The 20,268-nt window shown below is 39.1% G+C and overlaps 1 protein-coding gene across 3 annotated transcripts in view; it reads left to right on the top strand.

The window, feature by feature from the left end:
- glyr1 (glyoxylate reductase 1 homolog (Arabidopsis)) overlaps positions 1-20,268 on the top strand; it is a 55,656-nt gene that overhangs the window by 19,251 nt on the left and 16,137 nt on the right. Inside the window, exons 6-10 of one of the 3 annotated variants that reach the window (XM_062050539.1) lie at positions 140-217; positions 8,063-8,116; positions 12,229-12,279; positions 12,369-12,442; positions 18,311-18,410. In XM_062050539.1, coding sequence (XP_061906523.1) covers positions 140-217; positions 8,063-8,116; positions 12,229-12,279; positions 12,369-12,442; positions 18,311-18,410 — 357 coding nt within the window. The remainder of the gene's footprint in view (positions 1-139; positions 218-8,062; positions 8,117-12,228; positions 12,280-12,368; positions 12,443-18,310; positions 18,411-20,268) is intronic. The other 2 variants (XM_062050540.1, XM_062050541.1) reach the window with 2 other exon arrangements.

Here is a 20,268-nt window from a genome sequence, read left to right as displayed (position 1 = left end):
ATTCCATTAATCGATTATTTAGTTATTAGTCTGCTCGACAAGTTGTATGGAACTTAAACAGGCCCTTGCAGCGCAAAGGAATCCCTACAAATTCACCCTTTGTTTAAAAGGTGAATGTGTGTCTCTCTCCTCCTTAAAGGACTTAACTGACTCTGACCCCGAGCCGTCCACTATTGAGAGGCTGGGGGCTGGACCTGGATTCAAATGGGAAAGCAGTGTAGGTGAACCCATTCCCCCCCAAGCTTGCCTTGCCTTGTTCTTCTACCTGACCTTAACCCTTTGCTTTAATGACCTACTACGCAGACCTTTTCCTTCTGACCTTCTGGTGCTTGCACATGACCACTGATTCTGTTTGTTTGTTGCTTTGGTTTGAGCTTGTCATTTTTGTGTTTGTGTGGAAAAAAAGGCTTTGTGTCAATTGACCAAGAAGATGTTTATTTTTGTTGTACGTTTTATATTTAAGATGCAGGATATAACTCACATGGCATTTCATATCCCCTGCTACACTGTTCTTGATTTTGGGTCAACCTAGTATGTGGCTTTTGACAGCTTGTGGACAAAAATATACATCCCGATTTAGGTCATTTATTATCCTAATATCAATATACGGGTAAAGTTCGATACAACGTGGCCGTGCCATGAACCCCGAATTATTGTCCGTTTTTTTTCCAACCAAGTCAACCCCATTGCTTTTCACCAAATGATCAACTATCAATACTAGTTTAAACAATTTAAAGACAGAGTGACGCTATTGTTCACCTTCAACAAGACAGGAACTCAAAAACTTAAACCACTATGCCTTGGTAAGTCTGCAAACCCCCACTGTTTTCACCACATAAATCACCATTTTAATGTAATATTTTGGGGAAAAGTTCTATATAACACGAGCTCTGGATTTTATGGACCCCAACAACCGCATTATATGGAACTTTGAGTATGTATATTGCAATGTGGTATTTTTTTTCTTCAAATTACCGTATTTTCTGGACTAGAGCCCAAAGGGACATACGTCGCACCCACTAAATTTCAGAAGAAAACGTTTTTCCATATTAGCTGCACAGGACTATAAGCCGCAGAGAAATATTTTGTGAAATTAGTTATTTACACAGAAGCATTTTGTAAATGTTTGGAAACAAATTAAGGTATGTTAATAAACAGTATCTATAACACGACAATAAAACGACTGGTCAAACGAAACAGAAGTCATCGTCATGGACCCAGTAGCTGTGGAAACTAGCTCTCTAATCAGCTAAACAAACTCAATAACTCTACAGTGACATTTTGGAGAATTTTACGAAACTGTAAAAATACAAAGGGAGTGCCATTGTATGTTACTAATACTAACAAAGACACTCAAACGTGTTAGCATAGCAGCTAATGCTAGCGATGGTAGCTTGATTACATTACAATAGCATGTACACATGCATGAAAATACTTCTACAGACGTCACACATGGTTTGGTTTAATAAGCAAAAATTGTTTGTTATATTATAAAACTTACAAACGTTGCTTGAAGTGATGAATGAAGAATACACACGAGTAGGAACGCTATGGACGACTAGAAGACCGAATGGCAACTGTACTTCCGGGAGGTTTAAAAAAAAAAAAAAAAAGTCCAAACGGAAGGGCAATGCAGCCACTGAGCAAACTCTTACAAAATATGGCGCCATAGCACAAACGGTAACACCTATTTAGTGCGTTTGCTCGTTTTTTAAAAACTATTTACTTTATAGCCGGCCGTCAGCGAAGGAAAATCCATAAATTAGCTGTGCCGTTTTATAAGCCGCAGGGTTCAAAGCGTAGAAAAAAGTAGCGGCTTACAGTCTATTTATGGTATATAAAAACAACATTAATGGCATTTTCACATATCATTTGTTCTATTTACGAAACATGTTTTGTATATAAAAAGGACAAGACCATTAGATAGAAAAGTGTTATCTTCTTTTTGACAGTGAATACTAAGGTCATGTCGACACCTACTGTATGAATTTAGTAGATGGACTCTGTCATTTTTCAGTGTCTGTTTGTCATAGACAACAACTCTGTTAGGCTCGTCTGGTGTTTTTTCTTTTCACTTGGTGCTTTTGAGGCAACGGTAGTACTTTGTCACATTTTAACACTGTCTCTGTACGGTTCTTTATGGTGTCTTGAAGTGATAAAAAAGAATAGACCCGTTCAAGTTGCTAGTAAGGACTTGTTGGCGGCAGGTTTTGCACATTGGCCTGTGTTTTGACTTTTTTAATGCAAATAAAGGTCTCCTTCTTTTCGACACCCATTACCACTTCAGGTTTTGTTAGTTTGGCTTCCATTGTTCTTTCTCTGTCAGTTCAATGTTGACATCCATGCTCTCCTGTAAATTTATTTCAAGTGGCGTAAAAATGCTCCCGCAAAGTAGCCCAGACGTTAAGATTACGATATAAACGAGTTGTATCATATGATAGACATTTTAATGTATATATCTCGATATAATACAATGGATAGGATTTTACTTTAATTTGAATTGTGTGGGTCCTTTTTTTAGCAACACCTTTGAAACATATCTTTAATATTTTTTAAATATCATTTTTAGTGTACATTTTTCATATGATTTATTTGTTCAAGCAGTGGCCCAAATTGCAGAAAATGTTCAACTCAAGTTTGTCTCAAATATATTTTATGCAATGAAAATACTGTACAATTTGAATGAGGTAGTGAAAAATGACAAAAGTTGTTATCCACTAACTCAAAATGATTTTGTTTAAGTGTTCAGTCGGCTGAATCAGAGCAGTAAAACGACTGACCAAACAAAACAGAAGTTATCGTGATGGACCCACTAGCTGCGGTAGCTAGCTCTCCGAACAGCTCAACAGACTCAATAATATATTCATTTTGGTGAATTCACTGGGGAATTTGTGAAACTGAAACAATACAAAAAGAATGCCATTGTAAGTTAATACACAGACACTCGTAAACCTGATGATGCTTGCTTGATTACATTACAATACCCATACCAATATGTATGAAAACAATACAGACATCACACATGGGACGGTTTAGTGAGTATGAATTGTTTTAGTTATATTGTGAACTTATAAACGTTGCTTAAAGTGATGAATGAAAAATCCTTTCTAGCAGAAACTCTATGGGCGGGTATACTTCCGGTTCAAGCACAAAACAGGAAGTACATTTTCAACCTGCAGCACCTGCAGTCAGTGAACACATCCAAAAGATGGCGCCAAAGCACAAACAATAACACACCTTTGCAGTGTTTTATGAAAACTATTTGAATTTAAAACATGATGGTTGTAGGGAAGAAAAAAATGCATGAATTAGCCACTTCGTTTTATAAGCCGCAGGGTTCAAAGTGTGGTAATGGGTTATAGTCTGGAAAATACGGTAATCACAAATTTAGGATTAGATTAAAAAAAGTAGATTCAAGTATACTAAATTAACTTACTTTGAGCACCTTATCAGTTGCTAAGTACTAAAACATAATGCAGTTGAAGAAAATCTACACACTCTTAAATTTTACAGGTAACATTGACATACAGCAGGGGTGCCCATTACGTCAATCGCGAGCTACCGGTCGATCGTGGAGGGTGTCAGTCGATCTCCAGCCAGGCATGAAAAAAAATTGTCCTAAAAATTGCCGATCATCAATCTTCATTATGAAGACACTTTCGTCACTTGATTGACATTCACGGCACCCGAGGGTCTTGTGAGATGATGCTGGTTGCTGCGAGCTCATTATTAAGAAAAAATGACCGATATGAAGGCGAGAAACGGTTTTTATTTCAACAGACTCTCGCGCCGTACCTGCCGTCAAAACTCTAGCCACCGACGGCACAGTTCCTATCTTCACAATTAAAGCGCTGCTTCATCCTGCTTGCGCTAACAAAATAAGAGTCTCAGAAAGCTGGCATGCACAAGCTAGTAAGCTACAGAGTTTGCCGCCAATGTATTTCTTGTAAAGTGTATAAAAACGAGAATGGAAGCTGAACGAATAAGATGGCAAAAACCAACCACTTTCATGTGGTATTGGACAAAAATAACTTTTTTTCTCCTCCATTTAAAAAATGCGGACGTTATCACTACTGTCTGATTCCAATCACTGTAAGTCATCAGAATCAGGTAATACACCAACTTATATTCTTGTCTTCATGAAAGAAAGGAATCTATATGTGTTAAACATGCTTGTATTAACAGTAAACACATTTAACTTGTTAACAAGTCTTTCATAAATAAATAAATATAAATTATATTTATGAATGAGGTAGATCCCCTCCACTTGGTCAATTCAATCAATCAATTTATTTATATAGCCCTAAATCACAAGTGTCTCAAATTGAAAAGTAGCTCGCCTGCAGAAAAAGTGTGGACACCCCTGACATACTCCGAGGGATGACTACCTTTCTCGTTCATTCCCTCTACATTGGGATTGGTACCGGTACTCCACATGACCGATTTAGGTTTAGACATTGGGATTGGTACCGGTACTCCACATGACCGATTTAGGTTTAGACAATACTATAGAATTGTGGCTTAAAATAAAACGCTAATGAAAGTGGCTTGGACAAAAATGGTAGTACCTATTTACCACATTTTGTTCAGAGATCATTGTGGTTTTTGTTCTTTCACAAAGGACTACAAACACTAATTCACGTCTGTATTTTCTGCCGAATGTGCATCATCAAAGTATTGCTTACTCGGGTCAGGTACATTGGATTTAATTTTTTCTTCGTCGTACATTTGAAAACATTGAACAATATGTTATTATGGGGTGTTGTGTGTAGAATTTGAGTCAAACACTGAATTTACAGTATTTTTCGGACCATAGGGCGCACCGGATTAAAAAGCGCGCTGCCAATGAGCGGGTCTATTCAGGTCTTTTTTCATTCAAAAGGCACTCTGGATTATAGGGCGCATTAAAGGCCTACTGAAATGATTTTTTTTTATTTAAACGGGAATAGCAGATCCATTCTGTGTCATACTTGATCATTTCGCGATATTGCCATATTTTTGCTGAAAGGATTTAATAGAGAAAATCGACGATAAAGTTTGCAACTTTTGCTCGCTGATAAAAAAAAGCCTTGCCTGTACCGGAAGTAGCGTGACGTCACAGGAGCTAGTATTCCTCACAATTCCCCATTGTTTACAATGGAGCGAGAGAGATTCGGACCGAGAAAGTGATGATTACCCCATTAATTTGAGCGAGGATGAAAGATTCGTAGATGAGGAACGTTACAGTGAAGGACTTGAGAGACAGTGATGGACGTATCTTTTTTCGCTCTGACCGTAGCTTAGGTACAAGCTGGCTCATTGGATTCCCCACTCTCCTTTTTTTATTGTGGATCACGGATTTGTATGTTAAACCACCTCGGATACTATATCCTCTTGAAAATGAGAGTCGAGAACGCAAAATGGACATTCAGTGCCTTTTATCTCCACGACAATACATCGGCGAAATGCTTTAGCTATGAGCTAACGTGATAGCATCGTGCTTTAACTGCATATAGAAACAAAAAAATAAATCTCTGACTGGAAGGATAGATAGAAAATCAACAATACTATTAAACCGTGGACATGTAAATACACGGTTAATGCTTTCCAGGCTGGCGAAGGTTAACAATGCTGTGCTAACGACGCCATTGAAGCTAACTTAGCAACTTAGCAACGGGACCTCACAGAGCTACGCTAAAAACATTAGCTCTCCACCTACGCCAGCCAGCCCTCATCTACTCATCAACACCCGTGCTCACCTGCGTTCCAGCGATCGGCAGGACGAAGGACTTCACCTGATGCGTTTGGCGGCCCGGAGACGTAGGAAGTCAAGGTGAGGTCGGCGGCTAGCGCGGCTAGCGCTCCAACAAAGTCCTCCTGGTTGTGTTGCTGTAGTCCGCTGCTAATACACCGATCCCACCTACAACTGTCTTCTTTGCAGCCTTCATTGTTCATTAAACAAATTGCAAAAGATGTCCAAAATACTGTGGAATTATGAAATGAAAACAGAGCTTTTTGTATAGGATTCTACGGGTACCATAACTTCCGTTACTCTGACTTCGTCACGCGCATACGTCATCGTACCGCGACGTTTCAGCCGGATATTTCCCGGGAAGTTTTAAGTCACTTTATAAGTTAACCCGGCCGTATTGGCCTGTGTTGCAATGTTAAGATTTCATCATTGATATATAAACTATCAGACTGCGTGGTCGGTAGTAGTAGGTTTCAGTAGGCCTTTAAAGGGGTTATATTATGATTTTTTTCCTAAATTTAAAACACTATCTTGTGGTCTACATAACATGTGATGGTGGTTCTTAGGTGAAAGTGTTGCATAGATTGTTTTACAGACCATCTTCAAGTAGCTTTCTGAGCGTCGCTTCAGGATGCGCCATTTTGTGGGCGGTCTTACCTACGTGGCTCACCTTTGACAGCGTCTTCTCCCCTTTGTTGTAGCGGTGTAGCGTGGAAGAAGATTAAAGTACCAATGATTGTCACACACACACTAGATGTGGTGAAATTTGTCCTCTGCATTTGTCCCATCCCCTTGGGGAGCAGTGGGCAGCAGCGGCGCCGCGCCCGGGAATCATTTTGGTGATTTAACCCCCAACTCCAACCCTTTGTTGCTGAGTGCCAAGCAGGGAGGGAAGTGTCAAAAGATGGAGCTAACTGTTTTAATGACATTCAGACTTTACTTCAATCAATAACGGAGCAGCATCTCCTCATCCGTGGCTCAACTATGCAACATCAACGCCGAAAATGTGTCCCATGAAAAAACGTCCGACCGGAACCCTCTAGTAACTAAATTTCCGTGGGTGAATAATGTAAACCCACTACAGTTTTTAGCGCTTTGATAGCTAATCTACTGACAGCTATAAGTAAGAATTTCACACTACTTAATATTAGAAATGGCAACAGCGAAAGATGAATGCCACATAAGCAGGAAGAGAAAAAGAAGAAGCTTATAACTACGTCGTTGGCACGGACTACAATTGCGGATGCGTGCGCATTTTCAGGACTTATGCAGATCCCAAATACACATCAGCAGGTACCAGAAGGTAAGAAAAGTTGGTTTTGCATAATATTGCGAAACAAAACGGCAGGTAATATGTCTGCTAATAGGTGCCATTTTGCGGTTCTTATATACACATACCATAATAATACTCGTATGTTGAAGCACAGTACAATCCATCAAGCGGTGCGGCTTCATAGCTTACCGAAGTCGTACTAAAAACATTTTGACAGATTTTTGAGCGCTGTGTGTAATGTTCTATATTCTCAATGGAACATTCAAAGTTTTGGTGTTGTTTACTGCCATCATATTGCAGTCTACATGCATCTCTTATGTGTGACTGCCATCTACTGGTTACACTTATTACACCATGTACCAAATATAATAGCTTCGAGGTTAGTAAGCACAACCAGAATTATTACGTACATTAGGTGCACTGTCGATTTTTGAGAAAATTAAAGGATTTTAAGTGCGCCTTATAGTCCGAAACATACGGTGCTCCATATTCAGTATGAAGTTGCCTGTCACCTGACAACGTTTGGGAGAAGGGAAAGCGCTGTGAATACGCACTTTTTATCTTCACGCTGTGTTTTTTTACAATAACAAGCCGTTACACAACCTCAACTAATGTGTGATTAATTTGCACGCTACTTGAAGCACTGGCGACCCAAGCTTTCTGGTTTCTGCGCACCCATTCATGCACAGTGTGATTCATAAACTCTTCTCAAATGTTTTTGGAATGCAGTTGCTTTCAGAATAATTCAACCACCACTTTGTACAGCCGGCCAATTCAATGAAAACATTTTAATACTAAATATGTTGAGGTGTTCTACTGTTAATACACTTTGCAGAGACATAGACTTGAACAATGGAGGTTGAATAATTGTGAATGCAGTTGTATAGTTTGCTATTTGTAGTAGTTGTGATTGTGAAAGGTTTGTTGTATTTGGCTCCCACTATTAACAGGCCGACAATCATCACAGTGTGAAAGTCACTTTGACTGTGGTGCGTTGTCGAGTAGATGTACCATTGAGTTGGCTGCATATTTCCAATTGAACCCTTGTTCTGTTGCAGCCTGTGAAGGACGACCCACATTTCCATCACTTCTTGCTTAGCCAGTCTGAGAAGGTAGGAGTATGCTCTCATGTTCCTCCATCTTTAGGAACCTAACTCAAGTCTTGTGTTCATTTGTCTGCTGCAGATTAACGTGATCCCTGATTCAGTGTTTCGCCGCCAAAAAATGTTTCTCAGCTATGTAATACACTTTTTCACCACTTGTGGTAGTAATGCAGGGTTTCCCCGAAACTGCCAAGGTACCTGTGGTTACGGGCATGGTCACAGAGTAATTTGCACAATTTTCTATGATATGATTTTCTTTAAATAGGCTCACAAAATTTACACATACAGTACAGGCCAAAGGTTTGGACAAACCTTCTCATTCAATGCGTTTTCTGTATTTTCATGACTATTTACATTGTAGATTGTCACTGAAGGCATCAAAACTATGAATGAACACATGTGGAGTTATGTACCAGTACTTAACAAAAAAAGGTGAAATAACTGCAAACATGTTTTATATTCGAGTTTCTTCAAAATAGCCACCCTTTGCTCTTATTACTGCTTTGCACACTCTTGGCGTTCTCTCTCTGAGCTTCAAGCACACCTGTGAAGTGAAAACCATTTCAGGTGACTACCTCTTGAAGCTAATCGAGAGAATGCCAAGAGTGTGCAAAGCAGTAATCAGAGCAAAGGGTGGCTATTTTGAAGAAACTAGAATATAAAACATGTTTTCAGTTATTTCACCTTTTTTTTGTTAAGTACATAACTCCACATGTGTTCATTCATAGTTTTGATGCCATCAGTGACAATCTACAATGTAAATAGTCATGAAAATAAAGAAAACTCACTGAATGAGGTGTGTCCAAACGTTTGGCCTGTACTGTACATTTTAAACAAATCTGTTATCATTTGCTAGTATTAACATACACTATATTGCCAAAAGTATTTGGCCACCTGCCTTGACACACACATGAATTTGAAGTTCCATCCCATTCCTAACCCATAGGGTTCAATATGATGTCGGTCCACCTTTTGCAGCTATTACAGCTTCAGCTCTTCTTGGAAGGCTGTCCACAAGGTTGCGGAGTGTGTTTATAGGAATTGTCGACCATTCTTCCAAAAGCGCATTGGTGAGGTCACACACTGATGTTGGTCGAGAAGCTCCTGGCTCTCAGTCTCCGTTCTAATTCATTCCAAAGGTGTTCTATCGGGTTCAGGTCAGGACTCTGTGCAGGCCAGTCAAGTTCATCCACCCCAGACTCTGCCATCTATGTCTTTATGGACCTTGCTTTGTGCACTGGTGCACAGTCATGTTGGAAGAGGAAGGGCCCCGCTCCAAACTGTTCCCACAAGGTTGGGAGCATGGAATTCCAAAATGTTGTGGTATCCTGAAGCATTCAAAGTTCCTTTCACTGGAACGAAGGGGCCAAGTCCAACTCCAACTCCTGAAAAACATTCCTACACCATAATTCCTCTTCCACCAAATTTCACACTCGGCACAATGCAGTCCGAAACGTACCGTTCTCATGGTAACCTCCAAACCCAGACTGGCCCATCAGATTGCCAGATGAAAAAGCGTGATTCATCACACCAGAGAACTCGTCTCCACTGCTCTAGAGTCCAGTGGCGACGTGCTTTACACTACTGCATCTGACGCTTTGTATGGACTTGGTGATTTATGGCTTAGATGCAGCTGATTGGCCATGGAAACCTATTCCATGAAGCTCTCTGTGTACTGTATGTGGTCTAACTGGAAAGTCAAATGAAGTTTGGAGCTCTGTAGCAGCTGACTGTGCAGAAAGTCTTTGCACTATGCGCTTCAGCATCCGCTGACCGCTCTATCAGTTTACGTGGCCTACCACTTCGTGGCTGAGTTGCTGTTCCCAAACTCTTCCATTTTCTTATGATAAAGCCGACAGTTGACTTTGGAATATTGAGGAGCGAGGAAATTTTTGGATTTGTTGCACAGGTGGCATCCTATGAAAGTTCAACGCTGGAAATCACTGAGCTTCTGAGAGCGGCCCATTCTTTCACAAATATTTGTAGAAACAGTCTCCATGCCTAAGTGCTTGATTTTATACACCTGTGGCCGGGCCAAGTGATTAAGACACCGGACTCTGATGCTTTGGATGGGTGGCCAAATACTTTTGGCAATATAGTGTATTTATTTTTATGGTATTTCCATATTTTCAATTGTTGCTGCTTTTTGTACAATGTACTTTGAGATTTTTTCATCTGTTTACAGACTTCTGACTTTTAAAAAAATCTAAAACTATCAACAAATGTAGCATCTTCTTCTGGTGTTATTATATAATGTAGTCGTGTTTAGAGACCTCTGTCCCTCCATGTCGCTGACTAAAGAGACTAGCTGTAGCGAGCATGACGTCACACTTGGTTAGCGATGTTGCTCTAGTTTCACTTTCGCTTCTTAAAAGCTGCCCTTGTTCTCTTAATATTTGCATATTTTGTAGACTGCTGTCCGTGCGGGTATATCTTCAATATATATAAAAATCACGTTCACATCACAGACATGCTGACAACGCTCTAGACAGTCACAGTGGCATGCGTTTTAGTAACATCCTGTTTCGGTGGCGCGGTTTTCAGTACATTACTTGTCAATAGTGTGCAAATAGGTTTATTGGCTGGTCATTACATACTGTAACGACCAGCTAATTTGAATGTTTTATTTTCATGTGGTTTGGAGTTGTCAGTTTTCACGGAGACGGAAGTGTTTGCACGGGAGGTAAAATCTGTTGGAATTGTTTATCATAAGATTGGTAATAAAAGTTAAAAATAGCATCAGACTTTGTGATTTCCTCTCGGGGCTACGATATATTATATTACTTTAATTTGTTTACAAGTAAAAAAAAAAAAACATTTTCAAAGCGTGGCAGTAATAAAAATATTGTGGCGGCGCGCCACATTGAGGGGAAACCCTGCAGTTGTAATACTTTTCCACCATTTGTGGCAGTAATGACAATCTCAAACAAAAAAATCTGGAGCTAAAGTAATGAAGACATTTCTTTAAGCGCAAAAATTATGCCCAAAGTAGTGAAACTCTATTTTAATTTTTACTTAAATTATTATAAATGTTGTCTTGTCTATCTGTGTTGGCCCTGCGATGAGGTGGCGACTTGTCCAGGGTGTACCCCGCCTTCCGCCCGATTGTAGCTGAGATAGGCTCCAGCGCCCCCCGCGACCCCGAAGGGAATAAGCGGTAGAAAATGGATGGATGGATGGATGGTTAGATTGGGTTTGAACAAAGTGTAAACAAAAACAACAAAAACTGTATTTTAGAATAACTGAAAAACAATAACAGCTCAAACTCAAATTTACAGCATGAATGTAGCAAAATGGCTGAAACCTGTAACACGATATAAGTGTTTCATATCAATCAATATTGATAATGATCATTTTATGACCTATGGAAAATAAGGAGCAGGAGAAAAATTTATTTTGAAATATAACCGTCTGATTATAATCCCTCAGCTATCAAGGCAGAAATTAAATGTCAACACAAGCATGAAAAACACTCAATGTGAAGAAAATGGTAAAATCGCATTAAACACTTAACAATACGCTTTTTTAAAATGAAGGTGCAAAAATAAGGAATATGAAATAAAGTGTAAGAAAATAGTGCAAAGTGTGAAAATGGAAACCTAGAGAAACCTGACAAGAACTATTTTCCGCAGTTTTAGTGCCAGGAAGTTACAGATGTGCTCTAAAGGGTCAGCATGGCTAAGGTGGTGTGGTATTACCGATTACAAGCGCCTTGGTCTGATTACGGCCCGTTTGGGGAAAAAATCCAAAAAGTGTCATTCTGTCTAGATGATTTTTCCGCTTTTATCCACAATTTCTTCATTTTGACTTTCTCTTCTCACTCAATGCAAAGAATCAAGCAAAAATGATAGTTCATACTGTCACCTGATTGGCTGTTAGCGAGCAAGTGTTCATGCAACCAACCTTGCTTCCATATTTGCACTTTCTACCAAAAAAAAATACATATTGAACATTTTATCGAATGCTTTTTTATTGATAATGATAACTTTTCTATGGCGATATATATTGATATGGTTTTATCGCCCAGCCCCACATATTTGCATGGCTCATGGTTTTAAAAGTGGAAAGCAGCTTCCTGCAAACTATCCCCCTTGACAGACTACTTTGTCTTGTTCTCTCAGCCTGCCCCATCCATGGAACCAATAAGCAAGCGTCTAAAAGTTATTGAGGAGGTACTGTCAACTGCACCTTTTTAAGTCACCTAAAGTCTCTTCACCGCGTTTTGAGTCAGTGTAAAAATGAGTGGTATTTTTGTTTGCAGGACAGGGCATCAACATCCATCCAGGCAGCAGACAGCACGGCAATCAACGGCAGCATCACCCCCACAGATAAAAGGTAAAAAGACTCGTGACTAGCACTTCTTTTTTTTAAGTGGTTCTTCCCCACTTTTGCCACACTGTAATTACTTTCCAGTCTGTGTTTCTTTGGGAAAAGTTACTTTCCAGTCTGTTTCTTTGGGAAAATGTGCAAAAACTGCAATCAAAATACCATAAATCAATATTCTTCTTTTTTTTTTCCAGGAATCACTTAAACTTTAGACTTGAACAAAATGACCAAACTACAAACTAATTTAGAAATGTTAACCTCTTAAATCCATTAATTTTGAGTTTAAAAAAAAATTATTTTTAATTATTATTTTTCATCAAAATAATACAATTATAATACAATCCTAATTCCAAAACCAAACCCGGCCCAGCAACATTCAGAATGGCAATCAACAGGCCAATTGAGGACACAAACATGACACAAAACAATCCAAAAGTAGTCAAACAAAAATGAATATCAACAGTATCAATATTAATAAGAATTCCAACATAGCAGTGATTAGAAATCCCTTATTGACATTATCATCACTGCTATTTATAAAAAATAAAATAAAAACATTAAAAAAATTAATAGTCACAGTGGCTTACACTTGCATCGCATCTCATAAGCTTGACAACACATTGTCCAATATTTTCGACAAAGATAAAAAGTCTTATTTTAGTTTAATTTAATAGTTGAAACAAATTTGAATAATGCATCCCATATTCCAATATATGACTCATTACTATCAACTAAATGCAGTTGTTTCTACTGATATGAGTTGGACTATCAACATCTATCCATTTTTTTAATATTGCAGTTTTTGTTATGATGCATATTGAAAGAAATGCATTTTTACTCTTTGATGACACGTTACTAAATTGAAAAGAATACAGGTTTGCAGTGTCATTGGGGTGTTTATATTTAGGAATGTGATTGCTTCTTTTGTTGTTTTAAACCATAACTCTTTTATTCTCTGACATTCCCACAATAAATGAACAAAAAGTTTTTGTTTGTTAAATAAGTTAATTTTTTCTATATCATGATACATAATAGGGGGATGTTTTTCATATTTGTCAAAGATCAACAACAAAATTGATTTGGTTGTATTTTTTTATGTAGTGCCAGATACTAGGAGTGTTAATGTTTGGGCACCCAATGATTCGATCCGATTCCTGGTGGTGGCGATTCGTTTCAAACGATTCTTGCAATTTATTTGGCATGAGAATTATAATGAAACTTTTGAGAGGTAGTCAGCTGAAATGGTTTTCACTTCACAGGTGTGCTTGAAGCTCAGAGAGAGAATGCCAAGAGTGTGCAAAGCAGTAATCAGAGCAAAGCGTGGCTATTTTGAAGAAACTCAAATATAAAACATGTTTTCAGTTATTTCACCTTCTTTTGTTAAGTACATAACTCCACACGTGTTCATTCATAGTTTTGATGCCTTCAGTGACAACTTACAATGTAAATAGTCATGAAAATAAAGAAAACACATTGAATAGGGGAAGATGGAGTCCAAACTTTTGGCCTGTACTGTACATATTTTGAAAATCATGAATCTTTTAAGAATAGGAATCATGGGTCGGATGTGAACCCTACCAGATAAGTCCATGGACACATGTAGATCACATTATTACAAACAAAAAACTTGACACATTTATCCCGACACTACAGACTTTCTATGACAGCACAAAATGTGAACAGCAACAGGTGTCCTTAAATGTTGAAGAGAATATTTCCAACTGACACCCTCCGAAGAGATTCCAAGGGCCCGTCTCTGCTTTGAGTGACAGAGCACGGCATAATCTTGCAGGCAATCTAACACGACAAAGTTCCTCACAGTACTGCACAACAAAAATAACCACAAGGAAAGTTTCACTTGTTTTGTCCTGCCGGCAGTGGAGAAGGGTTCAGTCCCAGGTCTGTTTCAGTCTCTTCCAAAGGAAAGCAGACCACTCGATAGAAAAAAGGCTCTATGCTGGGAATGTTAAGCCAGGACTTTTTTCTATGATTGAATTCTCACCAGCTGAGATGCAACAAAGATGATATTTAATTGCATAAAGAGGTTGTGCTGCAAGGAGACTGCATTTCTGAACTCTCAGACCCTCGGGCAATTTGCCATGTCTCTAAAACTCCACAAATCACTGCAAATTATGTGCAACCTCAAACTTTGTCCAATGCCTGCAACTTCCCCTCACATTTTAGCCAACCAGCATCAATTTGCTTCTGAGCGGCGCACATCAGCTGTCTAATCAAAACTTATGATTTTGTAGACGAAGCAGCAACAAAAACGTGTTACAATATCAACTCTTAACTGAGCAAGTACAGTAAAATCTCGAGTTACGAACTCAACTGGTTTTTGAACCAGTACTAACACATATATCTCGGTACTAATCAATTGAAATCGGTACTATACCACCTTTGAAAAGTACTGGTACCGCTCTTTCATCTGAGTGCTGCTTTGCGGCGGTGACTGCAGAGCCGAGGAACATGATGTTGAGTGTGTAAAAAACGCACACACAAAGTGCATACAAACAAAAACATTGTAGCGAGGAAAAATGGCAAAAAACTACAACTCTACTGGTTAATAAAGAGTGTGGTGAAGTACATTATGGCGGTATTTGGGCTTCAAAACTAACAACAAAAACTACAATTCTACTGGTTAATAAAGAGTGTGGTGAAGTACAATATGGAAGTATTTGGTCTTCATAACCAACAATAAATGTGATGCTTTAAACAGGGTGGCACCGCGTTGCTAGTACTGTTTTACACCTTTGCGGCTTGTCAGCTCCCAGACCGTGGTCGAGGAGAGCAGGGGAGACTTTTCACTTCACAATGGGTCCGTAAAGCTTCGCTCTTTGGTCGGAATGACGAGGCCGTCGATTAGTTACAACTTGGTCACTTCATTTATAATTTCCATAGGGCACAACCGCACATCCACCATGTTATTGACACTCCTGTACATGCTAACGCTACCTCTCCTAACTTGCCCACTCACTCACTCATGTCACTCACCCCACATACTGCCATTCTTAAAGGATCACACACACACACACACACACACACACACACACACGCTACTCTCACTACAGCTGCTGTAAAACACGCCTTGCCAAATGTGGCGATTGGTATTAGCACCTTTTCTTCAAACTTAGGTAAACATTTAAATAGACATTCAGATCTGTACAAGGAGTTTAAAGAATGACAGGTAATAATGTAGTTGTTACACCTGTCCTGCTGTTCGGTCCGGTGCAGACCATAGTCGAGAAGCACAGGGAAGACGTTACCTTCAGGGTCAATGCCTGTTCAATGCCTTTTAATTTGTATTTTAACCTAGTAAAATTGTTCTTTGAGTGTTTAATGTAGTGTAAGATTTTCTGTCAAAATAAAGCCAATATAGACATTTTTCGTAGTTCCCTTTTATTTAGAAAAATATCGATATACATTTTGGTACCGGTACTAAATTATTGGTATCGGGACAACCCTACTTTGAAGACACTAAAACATATATGGATCAACAATCTCGTCATTATCTAAATAACACACCTGTCAACGTGCGCACACTCACACACAAAAGTCCCTTTGGTGCTCTCAAAAATAATTAATTAATTACAAGCTGAAAAGCAAAACTGTCTGCGAACGGCAGACTACGTGCTGTCACATCATGCCGTCACGAGGCGAAGAAGGAAGAACGGGAAGTGTGTGTGAATCCCTCCTTCATTCCAGGCTGTGTTGTTTGTTTCTTTGAACCCACATTGAGTAACAAAATAGACAAAATGTCCGCGCCCCGTGTTTATTGTACTGCACAGGAAGTGATGTCATCAAAATGGCAACGCCCAAAGGCTTCCAGCAGCGCACACAATGACTGAATGCACCGAGACACGGTTTGCACACAGGCATATTTGGCCCGATCTCAACGTTTGTCAACCCAAAAGTTAGATCCAACCCAAATAGAAAGATTCGTAAATCGAGGTTTAGCTGTATATTTATCATTTGTAATTATAAATTTATCTAACCTTTCTTAACCCAGGGTAAAGCAATTAAGAATGTTTTATTGGCGATGCTGACCAGGCAAAGAGGCAGCATTTACATGTTAAAAATGTGGAAGTGTGATAATAATCCATGTCTCATTGACAACAAAAACTCTTTTCTCTAAATGCTCCTTCAACCGCCAGTTGTTCATGCCGATGTTCGTCTTAAAAATAACCAGATATGCAAAACTAAATTATATACAAAGAGGATAAAAGTAAAGGATAATTAATGAGCTCAAATATACCTACAAATGAGTATGTACATACAGCTAGCCTAAATAGCAGGTTAGCATTGCTTAGCTTGCAGTCATGCACTGACCAAATATGCCTGATTAGCACTCCAACAAGCCAATAACATCAACAAAGCTCACCTTTTGTGCATTCACGCACAGTTTAAAATGTGTGGTGGACAAAATGAGACTGAGTGAAAAATTTTACATGTAAACAAACTGTTGCGTCACAGTCCACACTAAGATGAGTTCAAGAACCGCCGAAATTAGTAGGACAAAACGATGTTCACCAAATACTCATCAGTGAAGCATACGCACTAGAGATGCGCGGATAGGCAATTATTTCATCCGCAACCGCATCACAAAAGTCGTCATCCACCCGAACTAACATTTTATCAAAACCACAACCACCCGCCACCCACCCGTTGTTATATATCTAATATAGACGATGCAAGGCATTAGTGAGGTTAGAAAGATTTTGCCTGTTAAAGAAAGGAGACTGATCCAATGCAGCAGAGACATTCAATGGGTGCCACGCATTAATATCTCTTGGCCACGCATTAGAGGCTAAGAGATATTAATGCGTGATAATATTTTTTATCATCATTATTATATTATTGTAATTTCCATTAAGAAAGTGTTGACTATTATTATTTTTTTTCCCTGGTCTTTAGTATTCCCTTTTTTAGTTTGTCGCGTACCACGTTTGCTGCCGGCGTTGCCATCTTTTTATTTTTTTCTTATTCTCCTGTTGTGTTGTGTTGTGGTGTGCTGTGTCACGCCAAATTTCTTCCCCCTACAAAAACCTTCCCCCACCCCTATTTACTTCCGTGGTCATGTTTCGTCTTACATCATTGACAGCGATCGATAGCACTTCGGCTTTGACTGCCCGTAGCTGGAAGGATACTTCGTCTTTGACAGCTGCTGGAATCTGAAGAAATCGATTGTTGTTGTTTTTTGTACAGGCGCGAAACAGGACCCCCGGCAACTTTGGGATTTTATTGGACGCAGCCCCAGAAGTAAATGGGGGGGGGGGGGGGGGGGGGGGGGGGGGTTCTGTAGGGGGGAAGAAATTTGGCGTGACAGCTGCAGCAGTGCCTGATGAATAATTGCCTGTTTCAAAGAATGCTGCTCGTTTTTCGTATGTGGGTAACAACATTTAACTATGTTTATATATTTCCGAATTGGTTCAACCGCCACCCGCCCGAATCTATTTAAAATCTATTTTTTTCGTCATACTTCCGCCCGACCCGCGCATTATCCGCGGACTCCGCGGTTGTGTCCGCAAACCGCGCATCTCTAATACGCACAAACATATTAAATAGTGGGCTTTCTAACAATTGGGAAGTTTTGTGTCATATTTGTCCTCAAACAAAAAAATTACTGAAACAAAAAATTATTTTTCCCCCATCTTTTTCCATTTTCAGAACTTTTTGAAAAATGCTCCAGTGAGCCAGTAGGGCGGCACTAAAGAGCCACGGGTTGCAGACCCCCGCTTTAAGCAATGGAGCTGATGTTAAATACAACAAACAATTGTGGAATAATATTTGAATGCAGACACAGCAATATACTTGTGCATTTACATAGTCTATTTGAAGTCCTCATGTGTTGATCCTTTTTTCCCCTGTTGCCCTCAGGATAGGGTTCCTCGGTCTAGGGCTGATGGGGAGCGGTATCGTCTCCAACTTGCTGAAAATGGGCCATGTTGTCACGGTGTGGAACCGCACAGCAGAAAAGGTACAGAATGACATGCTTGTCACAAAAAAAGCTCATTCAGTGCAGTATATTATAAAAAAACGGTAAAATGCGATGAAATCACTGTCATTAGTTTGTCTTTTATCTACAACATTGGATGAAAGATCTCGTTTGAAAATTAAACATTCCTACCAAGTATTGATGTTGCTGGGTTGCACGTTGCTTCATGTCCACTTGTTATTGGCAGCAAACAAGCTGTTGAACGAATTAAGCTATCTGAACACCATAGAGTTAACGCTGATCTCTTTGTCAAAGTCTGAATGAACTGAAATATACAAAACCCAAAACCAGTGAAGTTGGCACATTGTGTAAGTAATTAAAAACTTAAATTATGGAATGGATTAAGCAAAGCAATCAAACAATGTACTAATATGATCCACTTCAAGAAACTCTTCAAACTTAAAGTGTTTACAAAGTACAAAGAAGAAGAACCATGACAAACATTCTCAATTTATTTCATCCATCCATTCATTCATTCTTAAAGTAATCTTACTTATCTCATCATATGAAATATGACTTACTTCACCAATTATTATTGTTAAATTCTTACTATTATTTATTTATTTATTTTTATTGTGATTACTTACAGAGTTTATTGTGAATAAATTGTGAACAGGAAGTGAACAAAAAGTTTTGCAACTGTTATATAAAGAAAAGGGGTAGGATTAAATAAGCTCTGCTTCTTCCTACTCCTTTTCGAACATGTTGAAAAGAGAAACTGGAAATTGTGATGTATCATGTTGTATGCTTGCATGTTCGAAATGAACTCAAACTCAAACTCAAAACAGAATACAATGATTTGCGAATCCTTTTCAACCTATATTGAGTTGAATAGACTGCAAAGACAAGATACTTAATGTTCCAACTGGTAAATTTTAGCTCATTTGGAGTTTGATGCCTGCAACATGTTTCCAAAAAGCTGGCACAAGTGTCAAAAAAGATTGAGAAAGTTGAGGAATGCTCATCAAACACAAGATACTTAATGTTCCAACTGGTAAATTTTATTTTCTGCAAATAGCTCATTTGGAGTTTGATGCCTGCAACATGTTTCCAAAAAGCTGGCACAAGTGTCAAAAAAGAATGAGAAAGTTGAGGAATGCTCATTAAACACTTACTTGGAACATCCCAAAGGTGAACAGGCTAATTGGGAACAGAAGGGTGCCATGAAATGCTCAGTCATTCACAAACAAGGATTGGGCCAGTGTCACCACTTCGTGAACAGATGTGTAAGCAAATTGTCGGAACAGTTTAAGAACAACATTTCTCAACTAGCTATTGCAAAGAATTTAGGGATTTCGCCATCTACGGTCTGTAATATCATCAAAAGTTTCAGAGAATCTGGAGAAATCACTGCACGTAAGCGGCAATGCCCGTGACCTTCGATCCCTCAGGCTGTACTGCATCAAAAAGCGACATCAGTTTGTGAAGGATATCGCCACATGGGCTCAGGAACACTTCAGAAATCCACTGTCAGTAACTACAGTTTGTGGCTTTGATTGATTGAGACTTCTATTAGTAGGTTGCACAGTGAAGTACATATTCCGTACAATTGACCACTAAATGGTAACACCCGAATAAGTTTTTCAACTTGTTTAAGTCGGGCTACATCTGTAAGTGCAAGTTAAAACTCTATTATGCAAAGTAAAAGCCATTTATCAACACCCAGAAACGCAGCCGGCTTCGTTGGGCCCAAGCTCATTTAAGATGGTCTAAAAATTGGTCTCCTCAGTTCCCAAACGTTTACTAAGTGTTGTTAAAAGGAAAGGCCATGTAACACAGTGGTAAAAATGCCTCTGTGCCAACTTTTTTGCATTGTGTTGCTGCCATTAAATTCTAAGTT

This window comes from Entelurus aequoreus, linkage group LG06 (assembly GCF_033978785.1).
Source record: "Entelurus aequoreus isolate RoL-2023_Sb linkage group LG06, RoL_Eaeq_v1.1, whole genome shotgun sequence".
NCBI lineage: Eukaryota > Metazoa > Chordata > Actinopteri > Syngnathiformes > Syngnathidae > Entelurus > Entelurus aequoreus.
Note: the sequence above shows the minus strand (reverse complement) of the source record. Positions and strands in the feature narration are given on the sequence as shown.